Source organism: Salmo salar, chromosome ssa15 (genome assembly GCF_905237065.1).
Source record: "Salmo salar chromosome ssa15, Ssal_v3.1, whole genome shotgun sequence".
NCBI lineage: Eukaryota > Metazoa > Chordata > Actinopteri > Salmoniformes > Salmonidae > Salmo > Salmo salar.
In genome coordinates, this window is record NC_059456.1 from 18,947,102 (window position 1) to 18,963,274 (window position 16,173).

Sequence of the window (16,173 nt, forward strand, 5' to 3'; positions counted from 1 at the left end):
CTGACTCTGTACCGGTACCCCTGTATATAGCCTCGTTATTGTTATTCTTATTGTGTTACTTTTTATTATTGCTTTTTATTTTTGTCTACTTGGTAAATATTTTCTTCTTCTTGAACTGCATTGTTGGTTAAGGGCTTGTAAGTAAGCATTTCACTGTAAGGTCTACACCTGTTGTATTCGGCGCATGTGACAAATAAAGTTTGATTTATTTTGATTTGATTTGAACTTGTCGAGCATTTAACAAATTCTGTGTTGGATTCAGGTCTCCATCTCAACCAAATATAAAAGTTAAAGAATAGGATTAAAGGGAAAATCCACTGAAAAACTATATTCTGGTATTGTTTTCATTAGTCCACTGTTGATATAGTCCCAAAATGTTTTGCATGTCAGCAGTCAAGTTTTCAAGATACTGAACTTTCAAGACGCATAGTGTCAACGGCCACATCCTCAATATGATGCAAAAATAATTATATAATTCAAAACGCATCACCATGTTGATTCGACCAGTGTGTGGCCAGTGGGATTTATCTTACATAAGTTTGACTCATACCGTAACTGCATTACTTACCTTGATGTCTCACCAGTAGGAGAATCAGAAGAGGTGAACTCAAGTGCTGTTGCTTAGACAAATGTAAAGAGAAAAGTATGTTTTGAAAACTAAAAACTTCAAGTGATTTTTTCCCCCCCACACACAGTAACAGCCTCTATGACTTGTGTTGTACTGTCATTTACAGTACTTACCATTGTATCTCCTAGTATAAAAATCTGAGAATGTAGGATAAACCCAGGGACTCGTGAATATACAGAGACTAAACACTTCAAGTCATTTTTCCCCCCTACACTCAGTAACAGCCTCTATGACAGTACTTAACATTGTATTGTAGGATAAACCCAGGGACTCGTGAATATAAAGAGACTATACACTGTTTGTGGCTTATATAACTTTGACTCAGTGACGTCCCTTTCGCTGCGTTTACACAGCACAGGAAGCCCAATTCTGGTTCAGTACATTACAAGAGCTGCAGGTAGAACTAGAGCTGCAGATATAACTAGAGCTGCAGATAGACATGACAAGAGATGCATATATAACTAGAGCTGCAGATATAACTAGAGCTGCAGACATAACTAGAGCTGCAGATAGAACTAGAGCTGCAGATATAACTAGAGCTGCAGATAGAACTAGAGCTGCAGGTAGAACTAGAGCTGCAGATATAACTAGAGCTGCAGATAGAACTAGAGCTGCAGATAGAACTAGAGCTGCAGATATAACTAGAGCTGCAGATAGAACTAGAGCTGCAGATAGAACTAGAGCTGCAGACATAACTAGAGCTGCAGATAAAACTAGAGCTGCAGATATAACTAGAGCTGCAGGTAGAACTAGAGATGCAGATATAACTAGAGCTGCAGACATAACTAGAGCTGCAGATATAACTACAGCTGCAGATAGAACTATAGATGCAGATAGAACTAGAGATGCCGACATAACTACAGCTGCAGATAGAACTAGAGCTGCAGATATAACTAGAGCTGCAGGTAGAACTAGAGCTGCAGGTAGAACTAGAGATGCAGATAGACAAGACAAGAGCTACAGATATAACTAGAGCTGCAGATAGAACTAGAACTGCAAATAGAACTAGAGCTGCAGATAGAACTAGAGATGCAGATAGACAAGACAAGAGCTGCAGATATAACTAGAGCTGCAGATAGATATAGAGCTGCAGATAGAGCTAGAGCTGCAGATAGAACTAGAGCAGCATATAGATATAGAGCTGCAGATAGAGCTAGAGCTGCAGATAGATATAGAGCTGCAGATAGAGCTAGAGCAGCAGATAGAGCTAGAGCTGCATATAGATATAGAGCTGCAGATAGAGCTAGAGCAGCAGATAGAGCTAGAGCTGCATATAGAACTAGAGCAGCAGATAGATATAGAGCTGCAGATAGAGCTAGAGCTGCAGATATAACTAGAGCAGCAGATAGATATAGAGCTGCAGATAGAGCTAGAGATGCAGATAGATATAGAGCTGCAGATAGAACTAGAGCAGCAGATAGAGCTAGAGCTGCAGATAGAACTAGAGCAGCAGATAGATATAGAGCAGCAGATAGATATAGAGCTGCAGATATAACTAGAGCTGCAGATAGATATAGAGCTGCAGATAGAGCTAGAGCTGCAGATATAACTAGAGCTGCAGATAGATATAGAGCTGCAGATATAACTAGAGCTGCAGATAGAACTAGAGTAGCAGATAGATATAGAGCTGCAGATAGAGCTAGAGCTGCAGATATAACTAGAGCTGCAGATAGATCTAGAGCTGCAGATATAACTAGAGCTGCAGATAGATATAGAGCTGCAGATAGAGCTAGAGCTGCAGATAGAAGTAGAGCAGCAGATAGATATAGAGCTGCAGGTATAACTAGAGCTGCAGATAGAACTAGAGTAGCAGATAGATATAGAGCTGCAGATAGAGCTAGAGCTGCAGATAGAACTAGAGCAGCAGATAGATATAGAGCTGCAGATAGAGATGCAGATAGAACTAGAGCAGCAGATAGATATAGAGCTGCAGATAGAGCTAGAGCTGACCTGATTACTTGTTCTTTATACCAGAGAGGTGTTTGTTTTATTTAATTTATACATTTATATCTGAACGTTGGCCAAAGTTGTGTCCTGCTGAACGCGGCCCTGGTTTTTATCCAATTCTTGGCAAAATAACTAATTGATCTAAAGATGAACAAAAGTGGGTTGCCTACGTAAACACAGCCTTACTATCTCAGGCCTATAAATGTGAGAATGAAAGGATGTAAACTGAAGTACTGTTGCTCAAATGAACGTGAATAGAAAAGCATCTGGTGAAACGTCCTTATCCTTACTGAGCATCCCAATAAAAGGCTATATCACTTGAGCCTGGTCGTATTTTTCTCCCCTGAGAGCCCCATACAAACCACTTCTGTTCCACCAGTCTTTGAAGCCGCTCTGTGGGGTGTCTGTTGACGTCAGCCCACCTCCTTCAGGACTGGGGCCATTGTGAGGTCTTCTATAGTACCAATCGTTATTAGATAAAATATCATGGCCCTGTCCGCATGTGGGGAAAACAACCTGTGGTTACCTAGTTTTCACCGAAAAAAATAACCTTTTTCAATCTCCATTTTCTTGTTGTCGGCTTGTTTTAGACAATTACAAAACTACATTTAAGAAAATTACAACATGTCTGAAGATTACTTTTCGACATTGCCTGCTCCCAGAGCGTTCTCACTACTTAGAGAAATGTAATATGATAGGGTTTCCCTCATGCCCCTTTTCATGACGGTGACAGCTAGCTACCGACCACAAGACCTAGAACACAAACAAACGGACTGTACAGCTAGCTACAAGTAGAGAGTGGTGTTACAAAACAAACTGTACTAAATGTCTTACATGTGATGAAATGTTTTCCTCACACATATCTACGTGTAGTCTACTTGGACACCGGGTCTCCACAGTTCCCACTCTCCCACGTTGAATAGCCTGAAGAGCCTCAGGGATTGTTTTTTTCCGCAGGCTCCATTTCCCTACAGGGGAACATTATCAACCAGAGGTCAGGATTTTTGACCTGGTTACATATACATTGAACACAGCAGCTTTACGGCATATTTTGTTATTTCTTTAAAATATGGGAAACAATGTTTGTTTTCCCCAAATTTGTGGGAGTGGTCGAGGGGAATTCCCTATTATATCATTAATTGGACCGTAGACCCCATGCAGAGAAGCCCTATGGCTTCTAAAGGAGTTTTTACACGTCATTCTAGTGCAGTGTGGTACTACTTTTGACCAAGGCCCATAAGGCTCTTCAAAGACAATAGGCCACCATTTGGAACACATCGTCCTGTGTTGACGGCAGCAAACAGCGGTGGAAGGTGGTTGCCGCGGTAACCGGTCCTGGGGCCTTGGTGTTTTCTTTGCATCCGTCCCTGGGAGCGTAGATGGATAGATGGTGAAGACATCACGGAACTCCTTGTCTGTTTTGTTTAGCACAAACAGTCCAAGGTTTTTTTTGTTGTGGTATTGTTTTAGGTTAGACTGTCTTTTCCTTGTCTTCAATAATATGTTGGGTTATTGTGTACTGTGGGCCTTTCAGTGGGATGTTTCTGAGTGGACTGTGTCCTGTGGGCCTTTCAGTGGGATGTTTCTGAGTGGATTGTGTACTGTGGGCCTTTCAGTGGGATGTTTCTGAGTGGATTGTGTACTGTGGGCCTTTCAGTGGCATGTCTCTGAGTGGATCTAGATCAAGTCGTGTTCTAATGAGCATACTATCAAACACCACGCTTGTCGTTCAGAGATATTATTTACAAAGCATTTGAGACCATCAAGCTTGTAGTGATATTAAGAGGTAAATACCGTTGTGCACTCTACTGCACTCTACTGTGCCTCACATCAGATTGTGTGAAACTAGTTTTCACTTTCTCCATCCCCTCTGTTGTTCCCTGTACCCAGTGGTTCGATGCAGTAATACGTCCTGGCCAGAGAGGAAGCCATATCCCACACCCTGGAGAGAACTGATGGGTTCTCCTCGTACACCTCTCCCTTACCATCAGAGCCCAGTACGGACTCACTGTCAGCAGGATTACTACACGCGGCTCAGGTAAAGACCAGTTCACCTTTCATGTTAATCAACCATGTGTTTCCTTCCTATCTTACATTGATCTGTGTACAGACAAAGGCCAAGCTGTTTCCTCACACTGGCTTTATGAAGGAAGGCCTTATTTTTTTTTATTAGAAGATGATAGGATGCTATTGTGACTGTTCGTCTGTAGTCAAATGGTACCCCACTCCCCGAGTGTACAAAACATTAGGAACACCTGCTCTTTTCATGCCATAGACTGACCAGGTAAATCCAGGTGAAAGCTATGATCCCTTATTGATGTCACTTGTTAAATCCACATCAGTCAATTTAGATGAAGGGGAGGAGACGGGTGAAAGAAGTATTTTTAAACCTTGAGACAATTGGGACATTAATTGTATATGTGTGCCATTCAGAGAGTGAATGGGCAAGACAAAAGATTTAAGTGCCTTTTAAACAGGGTATTGTAGTAGGTGCCAGGGGCACTGGTTTGTGTCAAGAACTGCAACACTGCTGGGTTTTTCACACAACAGTTTCCCGTGTGTATCAATAATTTTCCACCACCCAAAGGACATCCAGCCAACTTGGAACTGTGGGAAGCATTGGAGTCAACATGAGCGTTCCTAATGTTTTGTACACTCAGTGTATATACTACCATAGAGTCCTAGTGCAATATATATATATCATATAGGGAATAGGGTTGGGACTCAACTAGAGTGTCGATCTCAGTTAGATCCTGCTGAACAAACATAAATATTGATGGTGTGCAGGGAAACAGCAGTAAACTACTCTGTGGTAGGTGGTCTCTGTCAGGTCCTGTCCTGTCTGCTCCTACTCAATATTGTTTCAGTATGGGAGACCACGTACACAACACACACATCAATGTCATTTACATTGGTCAATCTCCTCTTCTCAGATTCGTTGGAGTCGGCTCAGAGGCAGATCAGTTTCTTCTTGTGAGGATGGAAAGGGAGGAGCCTGGGTGATCCCCAGTCAGTCAGGTAGTCAGTTAGTCAGTCAGGTAGTCAGTTAGTCAGTCAGGTAGTCAGTTAGTCAGGTAGTCAGTTAGTCAGGTAGTCAGTTAGTCAGGTAGTCAGTCAGGTAGTCAGTTAGTCAGTCAGGTAGTTAATCAGTCAGGTAGTCAGTTAGTCAGTCAGGTAGTCACACACAAACAGACCCTAAGGTTTACTAATAATGTATACACAATCCACCATGATTATCCATCTAGACTAGATAAACGTTTATATGTTGGTGGACAATCAACCAGTGGACAATATTCCAGTGGACAATATTCCAGTGGACAATCAACCAGTGGACAATCAACCAGTGGACAATATTCCAGTGGACAATCAACCAGTGGACAATATTCCAGTGGACAATCAACCAGTGGACAATCAACCAGTGGACAATCAACCAGTGGACAATCAACCAGTGGATAATATTCCAACCAAAATTATCTGCAGATGGTATAAACATTTCAAGAATTCTAGGAAGTGACTTAAAGAAGGAAACGAAACTACAAAGAAGTCCCTATATGTTGATTTATTGTCAGTACAAATGTATACTGTCCATATTCATAAACTTGAACCAAAGAGTTAAGCCAAAATGACCTGACAAAGTGTACTTACAAGCTGTTACGTTAAAAAGTACAAATAGGTACCAAGATAATCACACTGAGGCAATATGTAATTTAGTAAAACACCACTGAAATACTGCTTAGTCAACCCTGTTGTGGTACACTCACCAATATTCCAACCAATCAATATTGAATATAAGTCTCATCTTTAACCGTTTTTTTTTCTTATTTGCGAATTCAGATTCATTGTGTATTGTTTAAACTTATCTCTAACCAATCAGATTCATTGTGTTTTGTTTAAACGTATCTGTAACCAATCAGATTCATTGTGTTTTGTTTAAACTTATCTCTAACCAATCAGATTCATTGTGTTTTGTTTAAAACTTATCTCTAACCAATCAGATTCATTGCGTATTGTTTAAACCAAGTAAATCCTAAGCCATTGATAACAAATTAATTGTGTCAATTGAATTAGAATGTATAAATTATATGAAGATTTAAAAAAAAATCTATGTATTTCACCACTGTCTGCTACACAGTGTTTCCGTCTAAAACTTTCGGAGAATTTCATTGAGAATCTGCTGATGCTACTGTAAGCATCCAATAGATCAGGGATGGGAAACTTTGATTCATTATTTCAATTTTGGGGGGGGAGGGAATTTATCTGAGGGCCTTCAAAAGTGTGTGTGTGTGTGTGGGGGGGCATTCCTGCAGTAGAAGAAGGATTTAAATAATCACACTTCATAAGTCAATCCATTTGAAACTAAATTGTCTCTCTGATTGAATCAAGCTCTCTTCATGTAGAGTTCATACTAGATATACAGTGGCATGACCTCTTAAACAAGCCATTCAGTCACTAGTTTATAAAGTCACTAGTACACTAGCTAGTTCATAAAGTTTTGTTCACAAAAAGTGCCTATTCATTAGAAGACGTACCTTCTTGTAAACATCGTAATCTAAAAACAGTTTTTCATCCATCAAGACCAAACAAACACTGCCCAACGAGTTGCCCATAGAAATACTAAACATATTACAAAACTAGCTACTTCAAGACATGTTTCCCATTTAGGAACATTAGTTTATGTTACGTCTTCAATATGGCCGATCATTCAGCCGCTACAGTGCAGTTCAGTTCATACCAGGTCAAAGTTTTTTTTTTTTACATCTTGGTCCCAAGCCCAGCTTATAAAAGCATTGATCTTCGTTAGACAAAGTCACAAACTCTCTCATCCTAACAGCATTTGGTGTCATGTCCGTAGAGGTATCTCGCTTATCAGGTCTGGTCCCAGGCAAGATAGCGGACCAATTGTGCCACAGATTCAAACCCTCTATCTCTATAATCAAATCATTATCTTTTTCATCCTCATGAACATCAAACAACATTTTGGTATTATTGTCTCTCTCCACCTCAAAGTAAAGTCCATTCAGCGATACATTCTTTCACAAAGAGTTCATTGTCTTTCCAAACCACACTCTTGTCATTGACTTTCCAAACCACTTTCTGCCATTGACTTTCCAAACCACACTCTGTCATTAGCTTTGTCCTCTGTTACCCCTCAGACCTCAGTGTATCACAGTGTTATTCCCTAATGTTCCTACTATGTCATTCAGCCACGTCCTTCAGGCCCTCCATAGGCTTCATGACCTCGAAGGTGGTGAGGGACTTCTCCTTAATCTTTCCACTCTTGTCCACGTGTCTGATGCTCTGTGTCACTGTGATGGTTACCTGCTTAGTGGACATCCTGTTGTCTTGCCATTTAGTCTGTGGGGGGGAACAAGGGTAACTCTTTATGAATGTGGTATATATGTGGTATATACATTACCAGTCAAAAGTTTGGAAACACCAACTCTTTTAACGGATTTTCTTTATTTTATTTTTTTACTATTTTCTACATTGTACAATAGTAATGAAGACGTCAAAACTATGAAATAACACATATGGAATCATGTAGTAACCAAAAAAGTGTTAAATAAATCAATATATATTTGATATATTCTTCAAAGTGGCCACCCTTTGCCTTGACGGCAGCTTTGCACACTCTTGGCATTCTCTCAACCAGCTTCATGAGGTAGTCACCTGGAATGCATTTCAATTAACAGGTTTGCCTTGTTAAAAGTTCATTTGTGGAATTTATTTCATTCTTAATGTGCTTGAGCCAATCAGTTGTGTTGTGACAAAGTAGAGTTGGTATACAGAAGATAGCCCTATTTGGTAAAAGACCAAGTCCATAACATGGCAAGAACAGCTCAAATAAGCAAAGCGAAACGACAGTCCATCATTACATTGTACGTTTGTTCAAGTGCAGTCGCAAAAACCATCAAGCGAAACGACAGTCCATCATTACATTGTACGTTTGTTCAAGTGCAGTCGCAAAAACCATCAAGTGCTATGATGAAACTGGCTCTGAGGACCGCCACAGGAAAGGAAGACCCAAAGTTACCTCTGCTGCAGAGGATAAGTTCATTAGAGTTACCTGCACCTCAGACGGCATCTGAAATAAATGCTTCACAGAGTTCAAGTAACAGACACATCTCAACATCAACTGTCCTTTGGTCTGATGAGTCCAAATTTGCGATTTTTGGTTCCAACTGCCGTGTCTTTGTGAGAGGCAGAGTAGGTGAACGGATTATCACCTCGTGTGGTTGCCACCATGAAGCATGGAGGAGGAGGTGTGATGGTGCTTTGCTGGTGACACTGTCTGTGATTTATTTAGAATTCAAGGCACACTCAACCAACATGCCTACCACAGCATTCTGCAGCAATATGCCATCCCATCTGGTTTGCACTTAGTGGGATTATCATTTGTTTTTCAACAGGACAATGACCCAAAACACACCTCCAGACTGTGTAAGGGCCATTTGACCAAGAAGGAGAGTGAGGGAATGATGCATCAGATGACCTGTCCTCCACAATCACCCGACCTCAACACAATTGGGATGGTTTGGGATGAGTTGGACCGCAGAGTGAAGAAAAAGCAGCCAACAAGTGCTCAGCACTTTAACACTTTTTTGGTTACTACATGATTCCATATGTGTTATTTCATAGTAATGAGGTCTTCACTATTATTCTACAATGTAGAAAATAGTAAAAATAAAGAAAAACCCTGGAATGAGTAAGCGTGTCCAAACTTTTGACTGGTACCCTATGTAGTATGAATGTGATGTGTTATGTTGGTACTCTTCAATTGTTACTAAAGAGAGAATGGTTAGTCACCATTATAAGAAAAAAACACTTTAGATAAGCAAACCGTGATTAAAAAAATATACATTTGCGGTTGTTGACAAAAGTTATGCAATATATTGCTTACAGATGTGGTATGTACGGGTTATGAATGTGTTATAAAGTGACTATGTAGGTACACTTGAAGTGTTACCGAAACAAGAATGCTTTATTACATTGTGGGTAAATCTAAAAAGTATTTTGTCAATGAATCTCATCCTCAACCTCCGCAACTTAAGAGTGTATTAGAACAAGGACCTTCTCCTCCAATGCTCTTACTGGTTCCCATTTTGAGAAGGAGATGAGAGAGAATCGTGGATAGTGGATAGAGTTGACTTACTATTCCCTCAGTGGATAGAGTTGACTTACTATTCCCTCAGTGATAGAGTTGACTTACTATTCCCTCAGTGATAGAGTTGACTTACTATTCGCTCAGTGATAGAGTTGACTTACTATTCCCTCAGTGATAGAGTTGACTTACTATTCCCTCAGTGATAGAGTTGACTTACTATTCCCTCAGTGGATAGAGTTGACTTACTATTCCCTCAGTGGATAGAGTTGACTTACTATTCCCACAGTGGATAGAGTTGACTTCCTATTCCCTCAGTGGATAGAGTTGACTTACTATTCCCTCAGTGGATAGAGTTGACTTACTATTCCCTCAGTGATAGAGTTGACTTACTATTCCCTCAGTGATAGAGTTGACTTACTATTCCCTCAGTGATAGAGTTGACTTACTATTCCCTCAGTGGATAGAGTTGACTTACTATTCCCTCAGTGATAGAGTTGACTTACTATTCCCTCAGTGATAGAGTTGACTTACTATTCCCTCAGTGATAGAGTTGACTTCCTATTTCCTCAGTGGATAGAGTTGACTTACTATTCCCTCAGTGATAGAGTTGACTTACTATTCCCTCAGTGATAGAGTTGACTTACTATTCCCTCAGTGATAGAGTTGACTTACTATTCCCTCAGTGATAGAGTTGACTTCCTATTTCCTCAGTGGATAGAGTCGCTTGACTTACTATTTCCTCAGTGCGTAGGACGCTCCTTCTCTGTACTGTGACAGGTGAGGGCTGAAGCGCCTGGTGGTGGGAGGGTAGTATTGCAGGGTGGGCACTCGGCTTTACATTGTTCAGTCCTGCTTCAGACATGTCAGAGCACACCTGCAGATAGGCCTGGGCTGGGGCAGGCAAGCCGTCTTCAAATAAATCTGCATCTAGAAGAAAAACACCTTTAATGTTCCCCCTTTATCTACTAGTCTCTTGTGACAGGTGTAGTGTGCTCCCAAGTGGCACAGAGGTCTGAGGCACGGCATCTCAGTGCTAGCGGCATCACTACAGACACCCTGGTTCAAATCCAGGCTGTATCACAACTGGCTGTAATTGGGAGTCCCACAGGGTGGTGCACAATTGGGCCGGTGTTGGCTGTCATTGTAAATAAGAATTTGTTCTTAACTGACTTGCCTAGTTAAATAAAGATTAATAAAAAAATATATAATACAGCTTATTCCAACTAGTTTAATACAGCTTATTCAACCATATTCAACCATTGATTGGCCCAGTGTTATCTGGGTGTGGCCGGTGTTGGCCGCCATTGTAAATAAGCATTTGTTCTTAACTGACTTGCCAAGTTAAATAAAGGAATACAACTAGCTCCAAGGCCTAGATTTGCTTAAGACTCAGAGACATGGATAATGAATCAACAAAACACTTTTTACTCCGTGGATTCAATGTTTTTCTCTGGTGTTTGTAAGTAGGATCCCATCACAAGCATAGGCTACTGTATCGCTCATGTCGGCGTTGTATCTCTTTATGACAGACTAGCAAACAGATTCACCACTGACTATGTGAAACGAGCGATACAAAGGGGCAGCGTACATTTTTGTTGTTGTTGAGAAAAAAGTAATTTTCAACAAATACCCAGCTAGGTCACCTATGATTACAAGTCAGTATTCGACGTCCATCCATGTCTGAGGACGTCGGGAGACGATGTGGAAACCAGCCACTAGAGGCAACGCTGTTACCTTCAAGTAGGTTTCAGTTTAGCTAGGGATGGCAGATGGGCATAAGCATCTGCCTCTGTTGCTAAAGGTTGCATGTTCAGAAAGTAGTTTTTTTGCATTTTTGTTTTAAGTTTATCCCAACCCTTAACACTTACCTTAACCATTCAGAGTTAATGCCTAACCTTAAGATATTCGTATTTAATTCCTAAACTTAACCTTAAACACTTTGAAATTTGACGTTTAGAACAACTTCTAAATTTGACATTTAGACCAACTTCTAAATTTGACGTTTCAGAAACATGGATGAACGTCTAATTCTGACGTGAGACTGTGAGAGCTAGTTGAAACACCAGTGCTCGATGCATGGGTTAGTCACATCTGCATTAAGTGACTGAGTCATGCAGCCTAAACATTGTTTTCTTGTTACACATGATAATGGATCTCCCTTAGTGACCACTAAAATACTTACTATTTCCATGGCAACTGCATTCCTTTTGGCAATGTTTTCAACCTTTGCTGGCTTCAAACTCATTCCACAGAGGGCCTAGTGTCTGCTGGATTTAGGTTTTTCCTTTCAATTAAGACCTAGACAACCAGGTGAGGGGATTTCCTTAATAATTAGTGACCTAGACAACCAGGTGAGGGGAGTTCCTTACTAATTAGTGACCTAGACAACCAGGTGAGGGGAGTTCCTTACTAATTAGTGACCTAGACAACCAGGTGAGGGGAGTTCCTTAATAATCAGTGACCTAGACAACCAGGTGAGGGGAGTTCCTTAATAATCAGTGACCTAGACAACCAGGTGAGGGGAGTTCCTTAATAATCAGTGACCAAGGCAACCAGTTGAGGGGAGTTCCTTAATAATCAGTGACCTAGACAACCAGGTGAGGGGAGTTCCTTAATAATCAGTGACCTAGACAACCAGGTGAGATAAGATCCTTAATAATCAGTGACCTAGACAACCAGGTGAGGGGAGTTCCTTAATAATCAGTGACCTAGACAACCAGGTGAGGGGAGTTCCTTAATAATCAGTGACCTAGACAACCAGGTAAGGGGATTTCCTTAATAATCAGTGACCTAGACAACTAGGTGAGGGGAGTTCCTTAATAATCAGTGACCTAGACAACCAGGTGAGGGGAGTTCCTTAATAATCAGTGACCTAGACAACCAGGTGAGGGGAGTTCCTTAATAATCAGTGACCTAAACAACCAGGTGAGGGGAGTTCCTTAATAATCAGTGACCTAGACAACCAGGTGAGGGGAGTTCCTTAATAATCAGTGACCTAGACAACCAGGTGAGATAAGTTCCTTAATAATCAGTGACCTAGACAACCAGGCGAGGGGAGTTCCTTAATAATCAGTGACCTAGACAACCAGGTGAGGGGAGTTCTTTAATAATCAGTGACCTAGACAACCAGGTGAGAGAAGATCCTTAATAATCAGTGACCTAGACAACCAGGTGAGAGAAGTTCCTTAATAATCAGTGACCTAGACAACCAGGTGAGGGAAGTTCTTTAATAATCAGTGACCTAGACAACCAGGTGAGGGGAGTTGCTTACTAATCAGTGACCTAGACAACCAGGTGAGGGGAGTTGCTTACTAATCAGTGACCTAGACAACCAGGTGAGGGGAGTTGCTTACTAATCAGTGACCTTAAGTGAGGAGTGAAAACCTGCAGACACTCAGCCCTCTGTGGAATGAGTTTGACACGTGTACTGTACATAGTGCAATACTTTGGACTAGAGATCTATATAGCAAATAGAATGGCATTTCAGATGCAGCCTAAAGCCGAACCAGGTAGGTTCTCTTACCAGGTGTGATGGTTTTCTCAGAGACTAAGCTTTCAGATGAGTTCTCAGAAGGGATATCCATACTCTGTATGGAGGAGAGTGGGATGTCTGTGTCTGTACTGGTCAGCCAGGTAGACTCTGTCTCCTTGGTCCAGCTCTCCAGGTACCTGGGCTCCAGAACATCAGTCCTGCTGCCACCACACCCCATGGTGCCTCCTATAGTTCCCCCTACTTAGCAGGGAGGGAGGGCCAGACCAGGTTCTTCTCAGACAGAGAAAAAGGAGGGAGAGACCCAAACGGTGGGACTCTGGCTCTTGGGTCCTCTCAGACAGAGACAGACAGGTACCTCCTCTCAGCGGGGGGCAGAGAAGGGAGGGATCAGACCAGGTTCTTCTCAGACAGAGAAAATGGAGGGAGAGACCCAAACGGTGGGACTCTGGCTCTTGGGTCCTCTCAGACAGAGACAGACAGGTACCTCCTCTCAGCGGGGGGCAGAGAAGGGAGGGATCAGACCAGGTTCTTCTCAGACAGAGAAAATGGAGGGAGAGACCCAAACGGTGGGACTCTGGCTCTTGGGTCCTCTCAGACAGAGACAGACAGGTACCTCCTCTCAGCGGGGGCAGAGCAGGGAGGGATCAGAGCTGTGAAACTGGGTTTTAGACGTGATTAGGAATCCCACTCTCTTGAAGAGATAGCCCTTACTGAGACTTGTAAGCCCTGATGTTGTAGCCCTAAGCTAACCCTGATGTTGCCCTCTGAACCTTTGGTCTAATGGGTTGGTGAGTCAGCAGGAGACCTGGATGTCCTCTTGGTCGAATGGGTTGGTGGGCCAGCAGGACGCCTGGGGTTGATTGCAATGTACCAAATACATGAGATCTAAGAAAAGAATCCGCCAGATGTCAAGGAATCAGCAGGAGGTCCAATCCTCTCTCAAGGGGAAGGCTGAGGTGGTTTGTAGTGGCATTCACTACCAGTACCCATTAGATTTTCCGCCATTTTCTTTAAATCACTTCAGTTGATTTGCTTCAGCAGAATTGTTGGGGTCTTTTTTTTCTCTACAGATTACTGTTCCTCTGCAGGTGAAGTAGGACACACAGTGGGCGGGTCTTACATCTCACCTGGCCAACCTCTACGCCTGCATTATCAACACCCCATTGGTCCAATGACATATCAGTCTGTCTGGGAGCCTGAGGGGTTTTGCCTAGGGAAAGGATGGAGAAAGCATGTCAACTGTGCATGTCATTTGTTATGCATAAGAAAGTTGCATCTTGTCGTGTTATTAGCTGCTGTTTGATGATTTAAAGGAAATGACTCAAGCCTATAGGACACAGAAAGTAGGGAGTCTGTCATCTTTAATTGATTGTTTCCATGTCTAATATTTGGCGTGTTTTTGACCGTTTTTTGTGCAAAATGAAAATTACTGTTGGGGATTTTGAAATCACACTGACATCATAACCAATTGAAATGCCATATTTTTTTAATTTTTTTTTACCAATGTATCGAAATACTGTATGCATTAGCGATGTATTGGCACACGCCTGTAATAACAGTACGATAACACAGAGCACCACATCTATGTCGTTGTGGGCCATAATAACATCACAATAAATCAATGACGTTCCAATAGGAAATTAGACCGATGCGACTGAAGAAAAAGAAAAAAAATATGAACGTGAATGGCTAATAATCAGCTATAGGCTACCCTTTTCATGTGTTCATCTGATATAAAAAGCAATAACAATAGTCTTGCGCTTGCATTCATTTACTTACTATTTCACAGACATCCACCGGTTTCCTCTTTTTTTCCGCCTTGACCTCCTCTCCTCCTCGCATCCCTCCTTTCAGAGCGAGTAGCCTCCCTCCAGAGCCAGTAAAACCATTGGGTCAATAATGACACTCCCCCTTCGCCGTGTGTGTGTGTGTGTGTGTACGTGTGTACGAGCGCGGGGGCTGGCGCTCGCAAGCGTGAACGAGCCTGCCCTATGCGCGCATATTAGTGCTTGTAGCCTATTTGAACGTTGATAGCAGAAATGCCACGTCATCTGCAGCCTCTTGATTCGTGTCTCACATATTCTCAAAATGGGGCTGTAGTGAAAAAACATACTGTCATTTAAAAGACCTTCCTCTTTTGATTAAAGCATCACACTGGATTATATTTACAATGAGCACTACAGGTAATTACATTGTAATGAATTGCTCTTTGAAAAATATATTTGTATTCCTTATTTTACCTGGGAGCTCAGAGTACATTGGAATTCAAAATCAACTAAAGTAAAAGCATGTCATGATGCTGGATTTAAAATCCCTGACACACCTACTCTCTGCTCACTGTGAGGCATCTGTGTGTGAGTCAGATGTATTGTGTAATGCTAAAGAGATGATGCGCATCCCAAAGGCCACCCCATTCCCTAAATAGTGTACTACTGTTGATGAGGCCAATAGGACTATGGTCAACAGGGAATATGATGCCGTTTGGGAAGCTCCCATTATGGTCCTTGTTTCCCTACACAGAAAAAAAGGGTTATTCGGCTGTCCCCATAGGAAAACCCTTTAAATAACCCTTTTGGGTTCCATGTAGGACCCTTTCCACAGAACCAAAAAGGGTTCTCATTGGAACCAAAAAGGGTTCTGCCTGGAACAAAAAGGCTTCTCCCTGGAACCAAAAAGGGTTCTCCTATGGGGACAGCTGAAGAACCCTTTCCTAAGAGTGTAGTGCTGTATCTCCTTTGTTATCCATTTATAGATTTTATTTGACATTATATTATAGATTATATTATAGATTATATTATAGATGAATTTTATAGATTATATTATAGATTATATTATAGATTATATTATAGATGGACTTTATAGATTATATTATAGGTCGACTTTATAGATTATATTATAGATGGACTTTATAGATTATATTATAGATTATATTATAGTTCGACTTTATAGATTATATCATAGATGGACTTTATAGATTATATTATACATTATTTTATAGAT

The 16,173-nt window shown here is 41.4% G+C and overlaps 1 protein-coding gene across 1 annotated transcript; it reads right to left on the bottom strand.

Annotated features, from left to right (window-relative positions):
- Positions 1-6,119: 6,119 nt before the first annotated feature.
- On the bottom strand, positions 6,120-15,083 carry baalcb (BAALC binder of MAP3K1 and KLF4 b). The gene is made up of 5 exons (XM_014143643.1): positions 14,953-15,083; positions 13,787-14,383; positions 13,204-13,657; positions 10,414-10,607; positions 6,120-7,930 (listed from the first exon to the last, which is right to left on the bottom strand). The coding sequence occupies exons 3-5, from the start codon at positions 13,388-13,390 to the stop codon at positions 7,772-7,774; spliced, it is 540 nt and encodes a 179-aa protein (XP_013999118.1). The 5' UTR covers positions 13,391-13,657; positions 13,787-14,383; positions 14,953-15,083; the 3' UTR covers positions 6,120-7,771.
- Between the last annotated feature and the right edge of the window lie 1,090 nt (positions 15,084-16,173).

Excerpts from the sequence above, each read along its gene's own strand:
- baalcb (XM_014143643.1), bottom strand. The coding sequence starts at position 13,390 with ATGGGGTGTGGTGGCAGCAGGACTGATGTTCTGGAGCCCAGGTACCTG. Across the intron at positions 10,608-13,203 it reads TGAGAAAACCATCACACCTG|ATGCAGATTTATTTGAAGAC; the intron begins GTAAGAGAACCT and ends TTTTTCTTCTAG. Across the intron at positions 7,931-10,413 it reads TCCTACGCACTGAGGAAATA|ACTAAATGGCAAGACAACAG; the intron begins GTAAGTCAAGCG and ends TCCCCCCCACAG.